The sequence below is a fragment of the Diadema antillarum genome, unplaced genomic scaffold, assembly GCF_040938485.1.
Source record: "Diadema antillarum isolate AM-2024a unplaced genomic scaffold, OU_Dant_1.0 seq00001199_RagTag, whole genome shotgun sequence".
In the NCBI taxonomy this organism is placed as follows: Eukaryota; Metazoa; Echinodermata; class Echinoidea; order Diadematoida; family Diadematidae; genus Diadema; species Diadema antillarum.
In genome coordinates this window covers 140,568-163,749 of record NW_027271993.1, presented here as the reverse complement: position 1 = coordinate 163,749, position 23,182 = coordinate 140,568, and the positions used below count along the sequence as shown (strand labels likewise).

The 23,182-nt window shown below is 38.8% G+C and overlaps 1 protein-coding gene across 1 annotated transcript in view; it reads right to left on the bottom strand.

The window, feature by feature from the left end:
- The window catches only part of LOC139744626 (uncharacterized), a 59,754-nt gene that overhangs the window by 1,103 nt on the left and 35,469 nt on the right, over window positions 1–23,182 (bottom strand). Inside the window, exons 7-18 of the mRNA XM_071655056.1 lie at window positions 22,097–22,222; window positions 21,175–21,246; window positions 19,244–19,298; window positions 16,021–16,175; window positions 15,322–15,404; window positions 13,317–13,352; window positions 9,902–10,087; window positions 7,185–7,299; window positions 5,760–5,942; window positions 4,944–5,077; window positions 2,517–2,709; window positions 358–468 (exon numbers count right to left, since the gene is read on the bottom strand). Coding sequence (XP_071511157.1) covers window positions 358–468; window positions 2,517–2,709; window positions 4,944–5,077; window positions 5,760–5,942; window positions 7,185–7,299; window positions 9,902–10,087; window positions 13,317–13,352; window positions 15,322–15,404; window positions 16,021–16,175; window positions 19,244–19,298; window positions 21,175–21,246; window positions 22,097–22,222 — 1,449 coding nt within the window. The remainder of the gene's footprint in view (window positions 1–357; window positions 469–2,516; window positions 2,710–4,943; window positions 5,078–5,759; window positions 5,943–7,184; window positions 7,300–9,901; window positions 10,088–13,316; window positions 13,353–15,321; window positions 15,405–16,020; window positions 16,176–19,243; window positions 19,299–21,174; window positions 21,247–22,096; window positions 22,223–23,182) is intronic.

Sequence of the window (23,182 nt, the reverse complement as noted above, 5' to 3'; positions counted from 1 at the left end):
GCCATCATCATATCATATTATCATCGTCATTATCACCATCATCATCATCCTTAGTATCCAATTACATCATCATCACCACAATCATCCTTACTATCTAAATCAATCACTATCATCAGTATCATCATCTTCATCCTCCTCCTCCTCCTCATCATCATCATCATCACAATCATCCTTAGCATCTAAATCAATCACTATCATCATCATCGCCATCATCATCGCGATCACAATCATCCCTAGTATCTATATAAATCACTCTAATCATCATCATCACCATCATTATCATCACAATCGTCCTTAAGTGACCCAATCATCATCATTGTCACTATCATCACCACAAATGTCGCCATGACAACTCACTTCACTGTATCTGTACAGCAGCTTGAAGTTTCGTCCTGACATTGTGGTCTTGGTGATCACCTGTAGTGCGTGCCGCAGACAGTAGACCCTGTCTTCTCTCTCATTAACCACCTGCCAGGGACAGACAAACATGAAAAAGAAAAAGTAGGTTGGTATCAACATTTATCAATCCTTCAAGCAACTCTCACCACAGGAGTTCTGACTGTTACAAATAAAAATTAAAAATCAATCAACTTCAGGGCAACAGACCTACAAAATTTGGAGCACTAATTGGACCTGCAAGAATGTGAAAATCTTGGAAGAGAAGATACGACTGGTCCCTATGGAACCTGATCCAGTCACAAAAAATATAATGTTTCATTAGATTCTCTAAACTCTAGTAATAAGATTTGTTCCGCTTTCTTTTGAGTAAACCCACCAGACAAATACTAAGACAGCTGGCAACCAGGGGGGAAAAAAAGTGTTTGGAAAATTGGCTTTGAAGTTAAGATGCTGTATGACGGAGATTGGGCAAAAGCAGAAATTTTCCAAACATTTTCAAACTGTCAAATTCTGAGAACAGGTTTATTAAGATATCAGATTTCTGCTTCTAGAACCAACATGGACTGTCCCTATTTTCTAGCAAAAGTTGCCTGGTATACTCGGCACTACAGTCTACAATTTTGTCATGAGTACGTGCTGACACATCACACATGGGAAGGAAACTATGATTGAGCCACTCGTGAGTCTCTCCCCCTTTTCTTGTGTGTGGGTGTGGATATCAACACAATTATCTTGATCATGTGACTGCTTCTCGTTTCTACAATGTATGTGGTATTCCCTTTTGGTTTTTGTGGGTGGGGGGGGGGGTGTCTATGGGATATCTTAGAGGTGTATTACATGGCATCATGGAGAAAATAGATGCTTTGAAAGAGACAGTGAATTCTATTACACACTGCAGAAATGAACCAGTATAATGTACTTCATGTTTGCTTCTCCATTTCTTCATGTGTTTCAAAGAGGCCAAGAATAAAAGAAACCCTTTGTTCACACTGCTTCCAGCTATTTGGGTTATTTGATATACTGTACTTAAAGGACAAGTCCACCTTCATATACATAAGGATTGAGAGAATGCAGCAATATTAGTAGAACACATCAGTGAAAGTTTGAAAGTTTGAGGAAAATTGGACAATCCGTTCAAAAGTTATGAATCTTTAAAGTATCTGCGCAGTCACCGCTGGATGAGAAGACTACTACAGTGTATGATGTCACATGCGTCCAACAATATAAGGAAAATAAAAAGAGAATTTCACAAAACTTTACTTTGTCAATAAAGTGCACATTTCTTCGACTTGCTAGTGACGTACGTTAAGGGTAATATTATTCCCCCTGCCTTCTGAAAGAGAGAAGTCGAGTGTTCTTTTGCTATGCGAGAAAAATGGAAATATGATGAATTTTCTTTATTCTTTCTTTATATTGTTGTACTCATGTGACATCACAAGCTATAGTAGTCTTTTCATCCAGCCGTGACTGAGCAGAACTTCAAAAATTCATAACTTTTTAACAGATTGTCCAATTTTGCTCAAACTCTCACTGATGTGTTCTACTAATATTGCTGCATTCACTTAACCCACATGTCTATAAAGGTGAACTTGTCCTTTAATAGGTCGATATTTCTTTTATCGATTATTGATTAGCTAAACACCTTTTATGCACTTTTGATATTTCAAAGACTTTGAATGTCAAGAAAAAAATTATCGGCATAGCTTTATCTCGCAATGTTAAATATCTTGATAGAGCATCTATCACATCCATATTCCATTAGGTCAAGAAATACAAAGGGGTATGTACACATAAAATTAATCAATTGACTACAGATACCAGTCTTCTTTCAAAAGTTTTCATGTCACAAACATGCCAGGTAACCGACGGAATCTTTGATATCTTTAGTTGACATTTTGTAACATGATTTGTTATGAAGAGATTTTTGTTTCCATATGCAAATTATGACATAGATATATTTAATTGTTGAAAAACAAATTATGTGGTGTGCCATGTTCAACTGATCTTGAATTTTTTAGGCAGGAATTGGATAGCTGTCAGCAGTTCATCTGAAAAACCAGGCAGGTCATGAAGGGTTCAAAATATGCTTCAAGAAACTTTGGATCTCCAGTGCTGACCATTGAGAGGTAGCAAAGCTGATGACATGTATAGCAGCCCTTCTCCGATGCGTGCTGGCTCCGATTCTTGGCCGATGAGGCGGCGGCGGTCGGCGCAGACTGACCGTCTGCAGGCGTCTCGGACTCGGTGAAGCAGATGGAAGACTTGAGGCCGGCAGCGAAAAGTTGTTGGCGCAGACTCAGTTCCGTATCTCTGCAGCGGATCGGGAGAGCGTAACGAGGAGCAATTAGTGAAATCTCCGGCCTCACCGACCGGAAGGAAAAATGGGAGGAGACCTTTGTCGCCCCTTAGGGAGCATCGTGGTGCAGAAAACAACACCCCCTGTTGTACGGTGAATGGTATGCCACAACAATATATGACAGAAAGCTGCACGGAAGTCCAGCACAGAAGCACCGTGCACAGTCCCACACTATGCATTGTGTGTATGGTCTTCATTGAGCTGAAATGTCACATTCAGCATAGACTCATGTAATGTCATCTCCTCCTCCCCTCCCCCCCCCCCCCCTTTCCATTTTACCAATCAAGCACCAAAACAACAACTGGTCAACCCAAGTCTAAGTCAAACAATATTTACAGTATATCACCACTGCGATTCTCCTTACGGCATAAAACAATGAGCTCAACCAGCATGTTGCTTAATGACTTATGGCTGTACGACTCATCACATTTTTTCTTTTTTGTATTCTTTGAATTTCGTTCAATGGCACAAAATTCACATTCACAAAAACAGAACAAAGCATTTCACAACTTCAAACAAAATGCATTATACACAAACATTGTACAGAAATATGCCAATCTTTCATTATGACCCATTTGACCAAAAATATTTGAACATAGATATATATATCGTCGCTGGGGTGACAAGACCTCGTATCTCAAAAATGTCCAAAAAAAAATTTTTTAGCTTAATGGTCAAATAATGGGTCAAGTGATGTCCTGGCCAAAGCCCAACTGTCTTACTCCAAAAATGAAGCCACCATGACATGTCAAAGAGAAGGCTTTCCCATTCACTACAGTGCTTTCACCGCCATGTTTTTTCGCTCTCCTGAACATTTGACATTTTTGAGATACGAGGTTTTGTCGCCCCAGCGACGATATATATATATATATATATATATATATATATATATATACATGTATATATATATATATAACTCTGTATATGAATGTAAGACAGTTGTTCAGTCAATAATTCATATCAATAAGCCACTCCCCTATTTCAAAGTCATCACTGCACATAACTGTTACAGCTCTACAGCAACTTCACACATAAAGGATACAAATCTTCCTTCCTGAATTCCTGTCCAAGAGGAAGTCCAAGGAAGATTTATGTGTCAGTCAATAAGATTCTTATCCATGACTTCCTTCACTCTCATCTTCATTTGCATAAAATATTATGACTGTGACTAATATCACTCTTTTGTCCTTGAAATTCAGTTTTTCTTAATTCTTGTTTAATTCTAAGTACACTTTTTGTTTTGTTTATCAAATTCTATTCCATTCTTTTTTTTCATCCTCTTTAAGGCCCAGTCACACTGCCCAAAAGTCATGTAAACGCATGTATCACGTAAGAAATTTGAGCCTTACACGATACATGCGCGATTTGCGCATTTCATGAGTTTGTCTGACGTGGGACCTTCCTAGTTGTCCGCCAATGTGCGCTGGATCAGTGCTTTACGCGATTCCAGGTTTTGAGCAGCTCAAAACTCGGCTTCGCGTTGTTTTACATAATTTTTGCGTACTTTGCGTAGTTCTTACGTGAACAATGCGCGAAATATGCGTGGAATATCAGTGATCGTTCGCAAAAATGTTGCTGCTATCACGTTCATGCACGAATCATGCGCGATTCATACGCAGTTCATTAGTGATAAAGCGCAGATTATGCGTGGTTTTCCGTAGACATTAGTCATCGTGCACAACCACAAATTCGCCCTATTTGGGACCTTTGCGTGCCTATGCACTGAAAGTGCATGGTTTGTTAGTGATTTGTTATTTGATTTTCATCGCGTAAATCAGCAAAAATTCTCAACGGACAAGCACGCACAAACAAATTTCTTGCGTGATTCATGCGTTTACGCGACTTTTGGGCAGTGTGACCGGGCCTTTATGAAAGTGATTACAAACCAAAGAGATTTTTCTCCTCCCCACCACTAGAAGGCAAACTATACAATGGTGTTAGTGATTTCATGGGGGCTGCCATTACCCACTTAGTAATGGCGGATTTCGCGTACTGAAGTAACATTTTTACAGCGCGTATTACGCAAACTTGCAAAGTACTCCCCGTGCGCTCACAAAACAATAGTACAGGGCCTATGAAGAGTCCGCACTCTAGCAGTTACTGGGGAAAAGCTCTTTGTTACAAACATGGGGGTGCATTTTCACTTCAGGAGATTCTGGTCGTCTGTAGACCCGCCACATCCCCTCACCTGATAGCTGCGAGCTCGGTTCTGAGTTCCCTGAGGTGGTGCGGATCTATCTGGTCCGTGGCAGCATTTTTAGCTAGGATGCAGAGGAGATGTTCCAGGGAGAAGAGGGTCGGCTGTTTCAACTCCCGCGAAATCTGCCGGACGAAGGGGGAATGATCTTCAATCATTTCTCTTAATTCTGAATAAGCTGTTATTTTCAAAAGGGTTTCATTTTGGCGAATTTCATGGATCACAGTTGGATCACAAATTTAACAACACGCAAAAATGTCAACATGCGCTAGGGTAATAGTGCATTTACGAAAGTATCAGTATCAGTTCGTGAAAACAACATCTCGCAAAAATGTCTGTGATCTCCTCATTCAAAAAAATATCTGTTTGCGAAAATAACAACTTATAGAGCAGTTTTGATACACACTAACATAGGTACATACATGTACATCTGAGAGGGGAGATTGTGGTGTACGGCACACAAATTTATATCTTCTACTGATAATAGTGATACAACCTCAAAAGTATATCAGACAATCCCCATAAAGAGAACTCACCAACACTGATTACATACCAGCAATGGATAGATGTAAATGCATAGACAGATGAAGAGGTACAGTATAGATAGACAGACAGACAGACACACTAACAGACAGACAAAAGAGATAGACAGATCAATCTAAAGATGTACACATTTTTTTTTATGTTGTTGTATATAACAATCACAGACAACTTAAAGGAAAAAGAAACTTTTGCTGAAACATGGAGAACAAGATCATTCGACACGATTGGTTACGCTGCCATCACCTAGCCGAGCCTAGATCGTACCTCGAAAGCTTTGAAGCAGTGTTGTAGGCTGGAAGGCGAGGCGAATGGGATGCCCTCCGACATGCTGTACCCCGTGCATAGGGTGGAGCGGGCCGCGCCCTGGGCAACGATGATGAACTCCCCCGGTTGCTGGAGGAGGCGGTAGACGGGAATACCATTGGCAGCTAGTACTGATGGAGGCACCTGTGAAGGATTGGGGGGGGGAGGGGGGTTAGAGTGGTAAAGCACATCAATGACGGGTGCATGTGTCATTTAAATTTTGCAGTAACGATAAAAGTGTGATCAGTAAGGTGATGATGAATAGAAAAATAATCCTTTATTTAAAGACTGTATTCTGCCTCCTGTATTCCCAAGGAACAATAGACCATTTTGGTAACGTATGTAAATTTTCATGCATGTTCACACGCCACAAGGCTTGCAGAGGCTTGCCCTACCTAGCAACAATTACGGGAATTACTTGCGAAGGGACTTAATTGAAGGGAGCTGGAAAATAAGATGATTTGTTACCAGGCTGAAGAAAAAGAAATATTCATGAATTGTAACACATTACAGAAATGGTCTATAGGGCAGTAAAATAATGCAGTTCTTAACCCGTTGAGGACGAGTCCGGAGTATACTCGGGTAGGAGTCTATGGGAAATGCGTGCTGTAGAAAAATCAGCCCATCCTCGACGGGCTAATATAGATCCATACAGACATAACTGAGAGAGACAGAGACAGATATGAACAAACTAAGAAGGAAAGAGAAGAAAGGGAGAATGGAGTAAGCAAGAAGAAATGCAACTATAAACAGTCACAGACAAGGAAACACAATACAGTATGTCCCCCAAAAGATTACAATTCGATTTTCGCATTGATAATACCCAATATGATTAAACCGTCTAAATGCTACTTCAGGGTCTTAAAATATAACATCTTAGCTCTATTTTGCAGAAAACCCCATTCAATTTGGTTAAGAGGTCACAGAGAAATGTGGATTGTTGTAAAGCATGTCATGAATCCGATTCTTCAAGTTTAGCAATTGGATGCTCTTGGAACTGCACGTTAATGTGTGAACACAATAGACAGAGCTTGGAGGGAAGAGATTCCTGACATGCTCTACAAAATTCCTCATTTCTCTTTGACCATTGAAGAAAATCGAATGAGGTTTTCTGTAAGATGTGGGCAATGAGTTATAGATTCATGCCCCGTAATTGTATTTGGATTGATTCACTATCTTAATAAAGTTATTGTTGCGGAGGGAACCGTTATCGTTGTAATTTTTTTTTTTTGGACATACGGTACAATGAGGAATAGAGTGAGAAAGAAAGAGAGAGGAGAGTGAGTACAAAGAGAGACAGACAGACAGACATACAGAAACACAGACACAAGCACAGCGAGAGAGAGAAAAAGGGGATACAGAGGATGAGCCAGCAAAGGTGCTCACCATGCAATGTAAGTTCTGTTTGTAGAGGCAGTGAGGTTCGTTGGCGCCCGGTCTGGGCTCGTCTGATTGCAGCACATGTTGGAGATTATTGCAGTGGCTGGCTGGAACGCCATACCTGTAGGGGAGAAAAGGGAATGCCATCATGTATCTGTCCTTCAAATACACATTCATCATATTTCTACCGCCGACTAAAATCCCAAGTACAACACTTGTGCATTTAAATGAACTTTGCAATGCAAATGCATGTTGACTTGAGTTTCTTCGTGGTATCTCAACATCACTTCTATGGTCAAATGAATACCTAAATATAAGCCATATATGTTAGCATAATTTTTCTACTATTTTCTTTTTTTAGATTGCTTGAATACTCACAGACACAGACACACACACACAAAAACCCTTCGAAATCAAGATTCTGCCAGTGACATCATCAGTTAATTTCTCTAACATCATTGACAAAAGACATTGGGATGCACCTTCCCCGACCCTTGATATTAGTCACATGGAAACATGCAAGTTATGCTTGGTCTAGGGAAAGGCACACTTCATTATCTTTTGTTTATCATACAGGGGGGGGGGGGGGGATACTTTAACAATGATTGACAGTTGATATTACCGACAGAATCTTGGTTTGGAAGCTTTTTCGCTTGAGGGCACATCAATATATTCTGAAGGAAAGTAATAGAAAAATTATCATAAAATATAGGGCACGTACTTAGAATTTTTTTTTTTTGCCACTTACAAGATGTTTAGGGTATTATGAAGCAACACTGGTCAACATGTATTTGAATTGCATAGTTCCTTTAAGGATAGATAGTCCAAATTCCAGGGTTTGTCCTTGAAAGCATTCCAACTAATCATACTTGAATTTTAAACTGAATTCTGCCCGCTGATTATCATTTTATCTGGCATGCTTTCTCTAATGAGGGGCAAAAATTAGAGACATCTAAATCTCAATGAAGAACATGATTATGTACAATACCTTTTATCACTGAATCTGTCTATGGATTATGTGATTCCCTCCACTCAATATTCTCTACATTGACCTTTTCTGGGGGATTGACGCACTGTCACGCCTGACAGAATTTGTGTGATACGCATCAAGGCCAAGGTAAGTGGGCAGTTACTAAATGGTATAAAACAAGTGTGAAGTGACAGTGCTTTGCTCAGGCACGTATAGCATTGAGATTAGAATAAATCAATGTTGTTGCTTTCGTAAAGCACAAGTGCCTGGGAGATATCATTCATTGACTACAACCTGTCACCTGAGATGATCCGCAAGGAGTCAGCATGTTTATTTGAGCCGTTTCCTGCATGGAGTGTGAAACGGGCCACTTCACTATTAGTTGTCATGCTGCTCTTTGTAAAGGTGTGAAGTGGGTTTCTTTAACCCTTTGTCTGCTTTTGAGTATCAATTAGCACAGAAAACACCATAGCATTGTACACACTGTGCAAGGTCCCTGGCACAGAAAGTGTTAATGTGCATGCATCATCACTCTCTCACACATAGGACTTCAATTTTAGGCCTCATCTGAGCGATACGGTGCACTGCCTCCCAGCAAGTAGGGATTTGGTTTCATGCGACATTTATCATCTAATCTCTCCGGGCCTTGAACCCATGACTTCTTGATTGTAATACCCTTCTTCCACAGAGCTCTTTGCTCACCAGTTACTCGTCTGAAAAAGTTTTGTTTTGTTTTTTCCTGGTCACCCACTAAAGTGTATCATATCACAGTCAAATGAATCTGAATTGCGTTGCTCAACTATCAGGTCACTGTCAGACGTGTTGGACATGGACCGAGGAGGCAGGATTGTCCAATGAAGGAACTAAGCTCTGAGCTTAGTTCGCCATCAGATGCCATTTCCAGGCGCAAGTCGGGTCAGTGTTGGATTAGTGTTATTGTGTTGGTCAGTCCGATGTGTGTAAGATTTATGTTGTGCGGCTATCAGGTGAGTCTAGCTGATGTCCAGAGACAGTCTTTTGTTTTGAGTGTTCGATGATAAACAGCTACCCCACAGGTCAACTTGAGTCTTAGTTCTAGGGCTAGCTCTGGCATTGTTCACCCTTGGTGAGCCTTGGTGCAGGTCTGTGGAGCTCGTTGGCTCAGATTTCATCAGAACTCATCAGAATGCTGACATTTTTTGAATTTTGGGGATAAGACGAGCTTTAGATGGTCAGTGGGAGAGGGGTATAAGGCAGACACACTTCTAACTGAGCTAGCTTGCCACTCTTTGAATCGACAGCAAATGGCATGTGACACAAGTATACAGGATAGACAGTCAGTCTGACAGTCCCGGAATAAGAGATGAACCATTCTCACCGAATCTTAATAAATGCAAACAAAGAGAAACTGACCAGAAATCTATATAATATAAAGGACAAAATCAGCAAAGCAGCTGTGGAATCTCATTTTCTTTGCTCATTTTTCAGTCATATTATATACATTTCTGATCAATTTCCCTTTTTTTGCACATATTATATATTCAACAATCTGCATCATTTCGATGATCCCCCGCATTTATCCCAAACTTGATTTCTATCCATTGGGTTTACAATCTCAGCTTCTGACCATACAAGCACTGAGAATTAATGGGTTTCTGGGACGAACACCGCACTAAGGTTTTCCATGGCTCAGTTGGTCAGCGGTCTAGCAATCCGGAGGTCTCTGGTTCATATCCCGATGGAATCCCATTTTCTTTGCTCATTTTTCACTCACCAGATCTTGGCGGAGCCCGTGTGGAGGAACTCAAGCTGGGCTAGTCCCTGACCGTCCACCAGCCAGCCCTCCGTCCCGTACAGCATGGACAGCTTCAGCTCCGGGACGTTGACCCTCAGCCGGCCCGGCAGCAGGTGCAGGACGTTGGCCCGATTCTTGCCCACGTTCTTGCAGTTCCAGTTGTGCCTGTCAGTGCCACATGTACACGCACACGTACACACACAAACAAAGTAAACATACTTGGATTGGTAACGTGAAATACTGTACCAACGCATGAGCTGAACACTGCTGTATACTCACACGCATACATACTCACAGTCACACACTCAGTGTGTACATAAAAAACAGAGAGTGAAACTAGCTATCCTTGAATGAGAACAATACAGACATAAGAGTGCACTGGTAATAAGGAGAAAATCACGTGTGAACTGGTGTATGGTTGACCTTTGACCTTTGACGAATGAGCTCTTATCCCTTTTTCTTCATCTTTCACCCTGTTTTTTGTTTTCTACTATGTTTTCTTTCATTCTAGGTTTGATACAGACAGCATTGTATGATGAAGCATCAAAATGAAAATAAACCAATTGTTTGTTTGTTTTACCTTGTTTGTTTGTTTGTCTTTATTTTAATATCTATTTTTTCTAATGCAGTTGATCAGCAGAACAGTCACTGGAATGGTTTCAAATCACACATTTATTCACAACCCACAGGTTTTGATTGTTCCAGCCAACTGGATGATGCACAGTCTAGGATATATCAATCTCTTGAAAGATGACATGTTTCTTTAGCATTCATTTCAAGTCACTGCCAGTGTTCCTATTCTCAATTTGTCTGTGTGCATGTCTGTATTTTGACTATGTAGACACAGAAATTATGTGTGAGATAACATCTCCATGCATGAACAAAGTCTTATATGAAATATACAAATGAATATACAAATTCTATGTGTTCATTTCTCAGTCAACACACATGTTACTATAAAATGGTAATGATAAAGTAACAATACAAATACTGTAATCTTGCAAACTGAACAAAAAGAAAAATGAAATTCTGCGTCCATCGTATATTACTTTTGTAATTCATAGCACTATAGTCAACAAAAATTTCAGAGAGTAAAATATATAACTATATATACATGTATGTGGCCAGATGGAGAAATTGTTCAAATAAATCCAAAAGAACAGAAGAATTGGGATATACAGTGTACTACTGCTCTTTCCAGGCTAGTAACTCAAGTTTGTTAGTGCTTTGCAATTAGAGACACGATGCATACTATAAAATCATATTGCATATGATTTCAAGTGCCGAGTAAGTTGCAGGGGTCAACATTAGCAGATATTAATGGGCATGCTATTTATTCATTTTTTTTTTTAAGTGGGGGAGAGCAATAACTGGAAAGATAAAAGAACAGCAAAATTAATCAATATAAGGCATGATGCGAATATATATCTTGCTAATTTTCCAATACTTTTATCTTTTTTTCATGGAGGTTAGTGGCGAAGTTTTGGGCTTAAATATGTTAGCTGCATTTACTTCTTCCATGCGGGGGTCATTATTTCTTTTAGGCAAACTAGAAATAACAAAGGCATTCCTGTTGAGCATATCTAACTATCAAACAAAACTTGCAGGCATGATTTCTTTCTTTTATTCTTTCTCTCTTTTTTTTTTTTGGGGGGGGGGGGGGGAGGAGGGGGTAGCATGTGCTAACAAGACGTGAGCAATTTGAAAATCTACACAAGAGACCCGCGGGTCTAGCGCTCACCTGAGTATCGCAAGTTCACCTTTCACGCAGTCACTAATCTTATTCACAGCTCTACCAAAATTTGACCAGGCATTCTCAAGTAGAAGATGAAAATGTACAATAAGGGCCCAATTTTTTTAAGATTCCTTAATTTGGGGGGATTGGGGCCCCCGGGGCCCTCTGGGTGGGGCATGGTGCCCATTTTGATAAATTGAGATCCTGACCCCCTAGGGATGCTACCTGCCAAGTTTGACAAAAATCCATCATGAGGTTTTCAGGAGGAAGATGAAAATGTACAATTCAGGCCCCCATTTGGACCCTTCCAACCACCCCCCCCCCCCCCCCTACCCAAGAGGGGCACCCCTGAATCTCCTATGAACAAACTTGAAACTACAGTCATTAATGCACTCACTCATAGTATTATCTCAGCTCTATAACTTCTGATTCTAGAGAAGATTTATAAAGATTCCTTCATTTGGGGGGTTTGGGACCCCTGGGGGCCCCCTGGGTGGGGCATGGTGCCCATTTTAACAAATTGAGATCCTAACCCCCTAGGGATGCTACCTGCCAAGTTTGGTGAAAATGGGTCATGGGGTTCTCAAGAAGAAGATAAAAATGTACAATTTAGGCCCCATAAGGACCCCTCCTCACCCCCTCCCCTGGGTCCCAAGGGGGGCACCCCTGATTCTGCCATGAACAAACTTGAAACTACAGTCATCAATGTACTAACTCATAGTATTAACTTAGCTCTATCACTTCTGGTTCTAGAGAAGAAGATTTTTGCGGATTCCTTAATTTTGGGGGGTTTGGGCCCCCTGGGGGCCCCCTGGGTGGGGCATGGTGCCCATTTTAACAAATTGAGTTCCTAACCCCCTAGGGATGCTACCTGCCAAGTTTGGTGAAAATGGGTCATGGGGTTCTCAAGAAGAAGATGAAAATGTACAATTTAGGCCCCATTAGAACCCTTCCCCACCCCCCTCCCCTGGGTCCCAAGGGGGGCACCCCTGATTCTGCCATGAACAAACTTGAAACTATAGTCATCAATGTACTAACTCATAGTATTAACTTAGCTCTATCACTTCTGGTTCTAGAGAAGAAGATTTTTACAGATTCCTTAATTTTGGGGGGTTTGGGCCCCCCTGGGGGCCCCCTGGGTGGGGCATGGTGCCCATTTTAAGAAATTGAGTTCCTAACCCCCTAGGGATGCTACCTGCCAAGTTTGATGAAAATTGGTCTTGGGGTTTTCAAGAAGAAGATGAAAATGTAAAAAGTTTACGCACGACGCACGACGCACGACGGACGACGGACGACGGACGACGGACGACGGACGACGGACGACGGATGCCGGACGAAGGGCGATCGCAATAGCTCACTTGAGCCTTTGGCTCAGGTGAGCTAAAAATCCAAATGCACACTATCTTGGGAGATAAAATAGTGTTGGTAGGTGCATGATTGTGGCAAAGCCTGTGCACGAACTATGTGACAGAGATCATGCTATTAGCAAGATTAGGCATTTTTTTCCTCTATTTTTGAATGTCAGCGGGCATGACGTTTTCTTTCGTTTTAGCAAATGGCACTAATTCTACGAAGGAATCTTTTCTTTTCTTTCTTTTTGTTTTTCTTTTTCTCAAGACAGCACCACGAACAGGAGGAGGGGCCGGGGGAGACACTTACTTTGCATACATGTTGGCTCTATTAGTAGTAAATCCACTACAATTAGAAGGAACAAAACACAGAGAAGAAATTTGAGACTTCCAAAAAAACGCTCCAGATCATGTGGAGATAACAGGATGCCGAAAAGCGCAAGACCACACTCTGTTCAAGTTGACTTTTATAAATAGGGTAAACTCTTCACAAAAATTACAGGAGTTTCATTACAGTCATAAATAGACACACACACACACACACACACACACACCAACACACACACAAAAAAAAAACATGCAAGAAAGACCTTATTAATTTCCAAATTTCACACGATTTGGTGCAGCATATACTAATTAGTTGAGAAGACGATTTTACAGCCTCTTCCTAACTCTCCAGCTGGCCTGTACATAACTTAAACTACTCCTCAAATTTCTCTTCTCGGAACGGCAGGAGTTTCATTACAGTCATGAAAGAAAAGAAAAACATGTTATGAAATTTCAAGTTACACACAGTTTGGTGCTACATGTGCTACGCATGTGCTAAGTCTCTAGTTGACCTGCAAATGACTTAAACTTTTCCAAAAAATTTTCATATTGACATAAAATGAAAAAAGAATAAAATGATTGTACGGCGGTATTGATAGAGTACAGACAAAGGGTTCTCGCTTAGAAAACATAATTTTCATCATGTTTTCATTTACAAACATATAACAAAGGTATGCAGCAAAAAAAAAAAAAATAAAAAATCATCATCCAATCTTATTTGCATCTGTATAGTAATTGTAACAACCAATTTTGCTGTATAATGAAAATGTGGGACAATTTAACATTCCGGGGCCTTCTTATATTTTGTCCAACATCAATGAAATTTTTACAGTTCTTATTTATTGGACTTCAAAGGTTTCTTGCTTTTTGTCCAACAGTAATGAAACTTCTTTAGATCTGTTTGTCTTGTTTTATTCTATTTATACAAGTCAACTTTAAACATGGGGTGGCTAAGGACTTTGCTGTTTGAGTGGTGAAAGGCGATATTGCTCACTTGTTAATTTCACTCATGTAGTCAATTTGACACACTTCAATCAATCAATGCATTTGTCAGTCTTTGGATTGATACTGAAAGAGTGGAAACTTTTGCACGATCACCTTTTTGTGCTGGGCCAAATTCAGAGAACTTCATTGTTTATTTTATTTTTTTACACATATGAGCATTTTCTTAATGATTTGAATACCTCAAAATATTTTTGTGTAATTTCTTTCACGATGATGTCAGTGAGCACAAATGAGCAAAAGTTTCCACATTGCCGAATATTTCAAGTTTACAGTATTCATCCTTTTGTCAGTACCCTTCACAAACCACAACAGACCAGTTATGTCTTGCCATGCATGCAGAGAGGGAGTCTAAAATATTGCTTGAACACACTTCACAACAGGGCTTATAAAAACACTGCACTATTAAAGTCACTACAATGGTTGTATAATCATCACAAATAATCAAAATATCATGATATCCCAACCCCCCCCCCCCAAAAAAAGAAAATAAATTACACAAAAAAGATACTTTGAATCCTCTAAGGGACACTTTAAACAGTAAGTCTCAGTATTCCTAATGACTTCCCCTTTGAGAGCAATTTTTCTTTCATTTTTCATAAAAAACCTTGAGTTAAAATATATTGCCTGTTAACTGCAACAATGAAATAAACTTTTGAACTCTAGTTGTGTCCACACTTCATCCAATCGTCTGACTCCCTTTATTGAAGAAGATGTCATCCCAGACTGTTTATTCAACTGCAGACTTTCCTTTTTCAATTCAAACGATTCATTGTGCATGGTAATACTGTCCCCTGTTTTTTTCCGGAAGCTCAATGTTTGTTTTGTCCACTGATTAAAACTTGAGAGACCTGCCTTCATTTGAGGCAAGTCCTGAATTACAGTTAACGATTACATAGTGGCAGTGGCACAGTGATGATACAAAGGGTAGTAATACCCCCTAGTCTCTTTCGAGGCTTTTCTTGTTCGCTAAAAGCAATGTTCACCTTGCAGAGAGCGTGGCATTGAGCTGCCCAGTGTGGATGGCCACATGAGGCTCTCCAAGGTCCAGCATCTGCCAGTAATCGTTCTGGAAAAAGGATACGAGCAAAAAAACAAACAAATAAACCAAAGTGACACACAAGAACATTTTACACAGAATCTGCTGACTATTCTTCATGATTGACAAGACATAAAGTACAGGTATATCTAAACAGAAGTGAGATAACTTACGTAAAGTTTATTTTTAATGACCATTCCAGAAATTCCTATTTTTGAAAGAGACAAGTTGAATTTATGCAGACACTCAAGTGTTGGTCTGTGAATCAATATTTCCCTAATTCATCTGACAAAAGAGCATTATAAGCCATCGAAAAATTAATGTTTAGTTGTGATATTGATAGAAGTGCCACAATGAGGTCCTAAGAACATACTAGAAATCAAACTGAAACCTAAATATTGTCTGTATCAATAAATATTACCAGTTCCCCATTAAAAACAAAACATCATATCCTCTTAATGTTGCTTCTCATTTTCCCTTCTCATTATGAATCATTATCAAAAGCAGACCGGTGCTCCACAAATACACTGTGCCTGCAGTCATCAAACCTTCCGCAAAACCATTAAGCAAACTTAATAGATTGGGGGGGGGGGGGGGGGAGGGAGGAGATTGTGATGTATGGATAGAAGGGTCAAAGGTCACTCACCTCTATGCTTTCCGGTGATGCATTTGTCCTTCTGCAGTGCATTTGTTGTGACAGGCCCGCCATGCGACAGTAGTTGGACAGTGTCGTGGGCCGGCCTTTGCAGACAACTTCCTCCGACCTGTCGACTTCCGTGTTCTGTGACCTCAATCTGGCTGCTGCCGTTCAGAGAAGTACAAAAAGGTAAAGAATGAAGACATTAATGGGGTTAGTCGCGACCTGCACCGTAAAGACACCAACAACTGATCCTATAGCTGTAAATGTTGATGACTATAATGCCTGGTATATCTAAAATGTATCACAAGTCCTTGAGAGGTCATGTTATCTACCATTGTTTTTGATGGCATGGTATATTCAGCTGACACGACTGATTGCCATAATGATACTTGAGAAATAAAATATATATGGAAATACTGTATGACTTACTGGACATAATGCAACAAGGAACATTAGTAAATGACTAAATAAATGGATTTAAATAAACATAATGCTTGGTCTAAATAAAAATGATAAATGAAAATAAATGGATTAAGATAAGTAGAATGCTTGATGTATTTAAAATGTTCTACAAGTCCTTGGTAGGCCATGTTATTTAACATTTTGTTGATGGCATGGCGCATTCAACAGGTATGCTTGACTGCCATCATACTTCACAATATTTACATGGAAATATAACTAATTGGACACACACTTGTAATACAAATAGGTACATTAGCAAACAGATGAACACATAAATAGATATACAAAGTATGTATATATATGATTAATGTACATATAAGGTATACATGAAAAGAAAGAGAGACTCCTCAAAAGAAGAAAAAAAAAAGGAAATCTTTATTGGAGAAGCTATAGTAATTAATAAGAAGTTTTTAATGAAAAAAAAAACTGAACATTTAAGCCAGTTCAGTTTAAGTATATCTTTGTGAAATGCCTATAAAGGATAGTTTCTAATCACTGTATAAAGAATAATTGAATACACAAAGATATTTTGAAAATCCAACAATCTGTTCGAAAGTCATTAATTTGTTAAGTTTTAATTCCATGCGCTGCATTCCTCTAGATCAGAAATCTACAAGTTGTGATACCACTACGGCATCACAATTGATATCACGGAAAATATATGAAGAATTTCACAAAACTTGATTTCTTGTGGAAAGTAATCATTCCTTCAACTTGAATCTGAGATAATATGTGACTGTGCACCTCAAAACGAACATAAAGTTGCACACACTGATTTTGCGTGAGGACTGAAAATAAGTGAAATGGGTCAACCTAGCCGAACTTGACTTTTTCATATTTTCTGAAAGAGCGGGTCTTCTTTCACATTATGCTAAAATTTGGTATCATAAAACAGGCAGGAAAGTGTGTTTTTTTAGCAGTTTATCTTGAACATTTTTTGTAGAATAGTGTGATTAGGTATGTCTTTGAAATCCCTTTTTCATTTCTGAAAAACCTTGTCCACACTCTTCACTTTCAACTCTGATATCTTTTGAAAGGATAGCGCTACTGCTTTGAAAGTTTGCATTGATTATGGACAGAATGTGTTAATGAGGCATGCTTAATTTCAGTTTAATCTGATAATCCCTTCATTGTTGTTACTCTGGTGGTTTACTTCCTGTTTTTTGTCTCATTCATGGCACAGCCAGCACGGTTTGGTAAAGATTAAGCGCTTGAATAGACACTGTACTTCAGAGCCTGTTTTCTCAGTTCACACTTTTCCTGAGTTTGTGCTTTCTTTCCAATATTTAGATAGGTTAGGAGAGTCTATTTGATTTGAGTTATACATCATTTTAAAGCTTAAAGTCTGCTCTTTCAGAATATGGTCTGAACTGAAAATTCATGTCGGGCGACTTTTTGTTTGTTTTGAGGTGCGGGTCACATATGTTGTAAGCAATATCATTCTCTATGCCTTCTCGAGAAGGCAAGCCATGTGTTCTTTTCTTGTACTGAAAAAAATAAGAATGATTGCTGAACATGTTTAGTAATCATAAACCCATGAAAATGTTTGGGGAAACATTCCCTTTAAGTAATTATAGGTAATTAACACTCTCTCCTACTCCAAATAATGTATCCACAGACAGATATTGCTCATGGTTTCCAATGCGATCAATCTCATTCTCTTTCCTTCCATAAAGGGATGGTTTAGTTTTGGTTAAGGAGCGGTTTCAGGTTTCCAACTATTTGTGAGATATTGGAAAACCTTATCTGAAATATGAAAGAGTATACCTTTCTCAGAAGAATTCAAAGTTTATTTGACGAAAATTGGTTTTGAAAAGGCTGAGACATCCAAAAGAAAAAGTGGTCCCAATTAAAAAAGGGACCCACCTTTGACCACTTTGTTTTATTTTGTTTTTGGATATCTCAGCCATTTCAAAACCAATTTTCATCAAATAAACTTGATGAAAGTAAGAGGAATGGAATTTAAAGTTTATTTGATCAAAATTGGTTTTGAAATGGCTGAGATATCCAAAAAACAAAGAGGTCCTAATAAAAGATGGGACCCACCTCTGACCACTTTGTTTTATTTTGTTTTGGATATCTCCGTCATCTCAAAACCAATTTTCATCAAACTTTTAATTCCTCTAAGAATTTAATGCTCTTTTATATTTCAGAAGTGGTTTCTGATAATCTCACAAAAACACAAAGTGCAAACAAAGAGAAAACTGACCAGAAATGAATATGATCTATTATGAAAAATTAAGCAAAGAAAATGGGATTCAACTGAAATTCGAACCCAAGACCTCCGGATTGCTAGACTGGGGCTCTGCTGACTGAACTCTAGAAAGCCCTAGTACAGTGTTCGTCCCAGAAACCCTTACCGGTAATTCTCAATGCCTGTGTGGTCAGGAGCTGTTGTCGTGTTTGTCTGACACACACACACACATATTGACCTGGCATAAACCCGAAGGATGTCAATCAACTTGGGGATAAATGTGAGGGATCACTGAAGTGATGCAGCTTTTTTGAATATGTAATAAATGCAAACAAACTGAAAACTGACCAGAAATTAATATAATTTATTAGTAAAAAACTTGAGCAAAGAAAAATGGGATTCCATCGGGATTCAAACCCAAGACTTCCAGAGGTCTTGAATCTCGATGGAATCCCAATAGAATCCCATTTTCTTTGCTCAATTTCTCACAAAATGTTGAAATCTGAATCACCATCTCAATCAAAATTATACCATCCCTTTAAGAGGGTCAGATAAATGTATAAATATTCTCACCAACTTGTTGCTTCCTCAATAGTTCTGTCTCGATTTCCAGTTTCTGTTTTTCCTCCTTGAGTAGTTGAGAATTGTGGATGAAAAAACAAAAAGAGTGTTGAGGAGAGATTTATAGTGTCCTCACATCTTTGTCTATACACTGCTCTCAGCTAAAACAGAAAAGAAATAAAGATAACACTGCCTTCTTCGTCCCCTTCATATGCCTCCCAACAATAAAGATTATGTTTTGTCACGTACGATAGAAATACCACTTCGCATGGAATGCAAATTCTCATTTCTTCAATAGCCATTGATTCTTTTAGCTGACCCAGCAAGGACTGAGATGATGATGTCTGGAAAAGATTTCGAGTGCCACTATTGTCTGACAGGAAAATTCAAATTGCATTCAAAATTTGTCAATCACTGTAAATGATACTAAAGCATCTTTGCCTGAAGGCAAAAGCTTGCTTTGGCAATGCTCAATTTCATCTTCTGTTAGTTTAAAGGTATTATATACCATTTGCTAATGAAGCAAAAACCTAGCTTTTGTGCTTCAAAATAGTTCTATAATGTGAGTTAGGGATACAGAGAACCAACGCCAAAATGTTTGACAGTATAATCAATGTTAAGCATCGTTATTATACAACATGTCAACCATAGTTAAAACGAAATTGTTTCTAGACTAAACTGTCTACAGTTATGGTTTATTGAGAAAATTAGTGATATCTCCTTATACATGTATTTGTGGCTTCATTGCAAAATTATATTGTATCTATAGGATATTTTGTGATACAAGTGACCTACACATAGGCATCAAATGTGATAACTCGAACGTTTTTCAAATCACTGCTCCCAATGGTAAACAATACCTTTAAGTTGTCATCTGCTATACTCCCAATCAGATACTGTATATATATATATGCCACGTATTTTGTGCAAATACTTCAAGAATACTTTGTGTGCATACTCTAAGAGCGATTCAAATCTTGCAAGTTCTGCTTTTCAATATATCACACTTTTGCAAAGCTATATTTGTTTTTGTTACCATTGCAAAATTGTGTATTGTTTTCTCGTTATATAATTATCTGTACATATATATTTGTATTATACTTCATGACTTGTACTTCTAGCGTGAATTGACAAATGCATACTTTGTAGTTTGTATTACCTTTTGTTGGATGGAAATACAGTATAATTGAACTGAAAACTAATTTGAATCTATGAGAACTTACCACCTCTTGAGGTCAATATGATTAAATTTGTGTTATGGGAACCAATGTTTTGTTAAAATTGCATAAATATCAGTTGACTAGCAAAATTTGCAAATTCTAAACAACAGAAAAATATATGGCATATATAGTAATAGCAACTGCATTAAGCTCTTCTAAAAAAAAAAAATAATAATAATAATAATTAATTGACAGTGCTTATATAGCGCATAACACATAGTGATAATGTCCCTATGCGCTCAAGAAACAATAAATAAAATAATGATAATAAAAAAAGAACCGACTTTGCCAACCATATTACCCATCACAGATAACAAATTACTACTTGAAAATGAATTTGGGATGCAAGCATAATTACTAAATTACAATGAACTTGAAAGAAAATTTTTGTTGACGTGGTACATTAGAGAAATTTCAGCATGATAAGATTTCACAATCAAAACATGATCTGTTGTTCACAATTAGTGTTCCATACTTAAACTACGCTAGATACCAGCATAAATCATACATTGAATCACACTTTTTTGTGGAGCTGATACAGAACAGTTGCTTTTCCTTGAGAAAGGCTCCCTTATAATCTATACTTCATAATCCATGTTCACATTAAAGTATCAAGTGAATTTTCTTCACTGATTTTGTTTCTTTCTGGCATTTTACAATGCAGACTCAAAAAGTTTGTCAAGTCTATCTTGAAGAGACAGTTGCCATGACGACGGAACCTACCTTTGAGAGTGTGTCGTAGGATAAGAGGTACTTGCAATACACACTGTCCAGCCGGGATACCCTTCCTTGTATCTGCACATCCAAGCAAAAACGACATTCACTGGAAATTAATGTTCGTATTCACCCTGGTATTGTATTACGATCTGTGGCGTAAAGGCAAGACTCGAGGCAGCTTCAAGGCCGCCATGTCAAACATGGCAACTTTTATTGAACTTTAATGAGATAACCATTAAACATTTACAACCATTCTATCCACTGATAATAAAATGACTGTTGGAAGAAAATCAAAGGGATTTTTTTCATTATGAATAATATGCAGGGGGATACAAAAATGATGGTACCTGTAACCATTTTACGCAGCTGTGCCTGCTTGACTTTAATATTTACTACTTCCATTTATACCACTTGGTCGAAAGACTTGTGAAGGGAGATCTGCTACTGAAGTAACACTAAACACAAGGAGGTGCAAAGGTTGGAAACCTGGGGAACTACGAAAGGTGTACTTGATTATAACACTATGAAATATCAGAGATTCATCAGATTCACTTTTTTAACAAGGTCTTCATGCACAGCATTGACACTGAGCATTCTTTTGCTCAAAGTAAAATGGTCACAGGTGATCTTTGCTGCACAGTCGCAGCAGGGTTTTGAGTGTCATAGGTCAAAGCAGGTGTCTGGTGTTGAACAATCACAACAGGTGTTTTTCATTTGATGGGCCACTTCAGGTGCTATCTTTGATAGCACCCAGTGTTTGGTGTAATAGATCTCAGCGGGTGTTTGGTGTAGTAGATCTTAGCAGGTGTTTGGTGTAATAGATCTCAGCAGGCATTTGGTGTTGCACATTCACAACGGGTGTACGTTACTCAAGGTCTCAACACATGGTAAACGAATGTAGGGTGTAGAATTCAAGGAGTAAGTGTACCGATTTGGGTATGTGTAGCAGGTCGGCCACTTTGTTCCATCTCTTGTTGCTGTTGATGGTCTTCAGTCCGCCTTGCTGGGCCACGACCTTGGAGAATTCCACCAAGTCTATCTCACAACTGTATATCTGCAATGTACGAAATGTGTACAGGAAAAAAAATAACATCGTAACCCCCTCACAACACACAAATTTCTCCTAATGTATGCCCAACCAAAGTTGAAAAGGAATTCTTTAAGATTTTCTACACATTCTTATAATATAATAACAGCAACAATTCATTCATCAGTGAAGTTTCTATCAATTATCTATCATCCACATCACAGATTATACATTTCTGAAGCTGAGTATTAAGGATACACAACACAGCCTCACCAGCAGGCAAGGGAAAAATGACGAATTTAAATAACTTTAAAAGTGAATTTCATAATGGCATGAAGCCAGAATCTGCCCATGAATACATTTATTCATAGACATACAGAAATTGCGAGTATATGCAGTCACACACAACCATGTTGCTGGTTGCTGCTGCCTGTGTTGTTATGTGGCAGTTGCTGCTGATACAAATGTACCTTTGTTGTTGTTTGGTAAGTTACTGCCACTGTTGCTGTTGCTTAGTGATTGCAGCTTTTGTTGTTGTTGTTGTTGTTTGTTGGTCACTGTTGCTGCATTTGTTGTTTGACAGTTGTTGCTGCCATTTTTATCTGGCGGTTGCTGCCGCTTTTGTAATTATGCTGGTGGTGTGGATGGCGACAGTGGTGGTTAAAACTAATACTGCATGCTGAGCGATCACATGACCATGCTGAGCTTATCACATGACTATGCTGCAAGCTGGGCTCGTTCATGTTTAATCTTTTGTCTAGCTTGGGGCAAATTGAGTATTTCCTTCTCCACGAGCATCAAATCCTCGCCAATTCAAAGATGTTGAGGGGGAGGCACAGACAGAAATATTTATCCCTCTCTTAAGCCAGCGGCTCATACAAGAGGCAGCACTCTGAAAAAAAAAAGGGGATTGTACGAGCGATTTGTAGTTGTCTTTTCTCCGACCCAAAGCCGCCTAATCACTGTCATTAAAGCTTAAATACGGAC